At 38.1% G+C, this 1,699-nt stretch overlaps 1 protein-coding gene across 1 annotated transcript in view; it reads right to left on the bottom strand.

The window, feature by feature from the left end:
- The window catches only part of LOC106103238, a 2,775-nt gene extending 1,588 nt beyond the window's left edge, over nt 1–1,187 (bottom strand). Inside the window, exons 1-2 of the mRNA XM_013282935.1 lie at nt 1,022–1,187; nt 310–411 (exon numbers count right to left, since the gene is read on the bottom strand). Coding sequence (XP_013138389.1) covers nt 310–411; nt 1,022–1,054 — 135 coding nt within the window. The 5' untranslated portion in view covers nt 1,055–1,187. The remainder of the gene's footprint in view (nt 1–309; nt 412–1,021) is intronic.
- Nucleotides 1,188–1,699: the final 512 nt, after the last annotated feature.

The raw sequence follows: 1,699 nt of genomic DNA, 5'->3' as shown, positions 1-1,699 counted from the left end.
AAGCGAGACGATAGCTATCTTCCTAATATTATAAATGCGAAAGTTTAGATGGATGTTTCTAAACTGCTGAATGAAAGAAGAAAAGAAATTTTGTATAGATGTAGAGTCTGGAAGAACACATAGGCTAATCTTTTTTTTTTTAGTTCCACGTGAACAGAATCGCGGGCGAAAGCTAGTTAATTCTATAACTTTAACTTGATGATGTTATAATTTCTGTTTTCTATATCTTAATGGATGTAACTATATTGATTTCAACATGTGACGATATTTTTTTTAATTAAGGTTAGATTCTATTATAAAAATACTCACCTTTACTTCAATAGTATTGATGCCCCATATCAGTGGATTCTCGAATTGATAAGGCATCCCAACTTTTACACATACTATGAACTTTTGATACGGAGAGTGGATCTGTAAAAATGTTACCAATAGAAGAGTCACTTAGTGGACAATTATCCCCAAGTTCAGTATATACTGAAGGATTTGGTAGCCAAAGAAAATAGGGTAGCAATAAGATACAAAAATAATCAGTGTAAAAACAAACGATAAATGATGGTTAAAAAAATTATTTAAATAAACTTAAGATATATCGTTTGTTATTGGTATCTTCAAGTCAGTTATAAAACCAATGCACGGTTCATAATTCGCCAATACAGTACTGGCGCAGTGTGAACGCTTACTGGCGCTAGTAAATCCATACGATCTATGACTGACCGTCACAACTGTACTGGATAGTGTGAACCGACATTAATGTTAAAAAGCAAAACGGATAAGCCAAAAGAGTTCGAATATTTCTTCCAATATGCACAAAGACTAGAGACAAGAGATTTATACTCTTTGATATTTCATCAAAGAGTATATCGAAGAAGAGACAAGAATCAAAGAGTAGTCAAACCACAAAGCCAAAAGAGTTCGTATATTTTATCCAATCTGCACAAAGAGTAGACACAAGAGATTTATACTCTTTGTTATTTCACCAAAGAGTATACAAGAAGAAACAAGAATCAAAGAGTAGTCAAACCTCCAAATAGTAAGTAAACATGCTGGGGTTCATCGTGTCCGGATAGATATCGAACAGTTCGTGGTAGAAGCGGTAGATGTCTGCGCCGCCGTCGCCGCGGTCGTAGCAGCGAATGCCGCCGAGCCACCAGTGGCCGAGCCAGCCCGGCGCGCGCTTCGGCAGCGGGTACGCCGCGCGCGGCACCGGACCGAAACCTGCACCACGCGACACTTACAACTACCTACCACTATTACAATTCGAAATAGTCGTAGTTTGTTTACGGATAGCTACACTGTAGATGACCGTGCGCACAACAAAGGTGATGAAATTCATATGTACAGTCGGGGAAACTAGCGACTACAATCGTTTGAACATTTTGACCATTATAACGTAGCTTAAGTATTATTTAGCGATACCCCCCTTTTAGTTTCTTTTTAATATTAACCCTTCGTTAACACTTACTGCTATCTTATTAGTTATTTGTAGGAAGATTCGGAGTATGTCTCCTTGCAATGAATAAGAAATAATCCTGATGAAGATCACCGCAGTTTCCGCAAATGTATTTAAAATCACGTAAAATACACGAAATATCTAATTATCTTTTAGTTACTTATTGGTATTGGCGCAACGACCCAAAGTGGGTCTTGGATTCCGATACGAGAGAGCACCAGCCTCATCTGTCCTGGATCGTCGCCTGCC

Source organism: Papilio polytes, unplaced genomic scaffold (genome assembly GCF_000836215.1).
Source record: "Papilio polytes unplaced genomic scaffold, Ppol_1.0 DF823835.1, whole genome shotgun sequence".
Classification (NCBI taxonomy): domain Eukaryota; kingdom Metazoa; phylum Arthropoda; class Insecta; order Lepidoptera; family Papilionidae; genus Papilio; species Papilio polytes.
The sequence above is the reverse complement of the archived record's forward strand: the minus strand, read 5'-3'. Positions and strand labels throughout refer to the sequence as shown.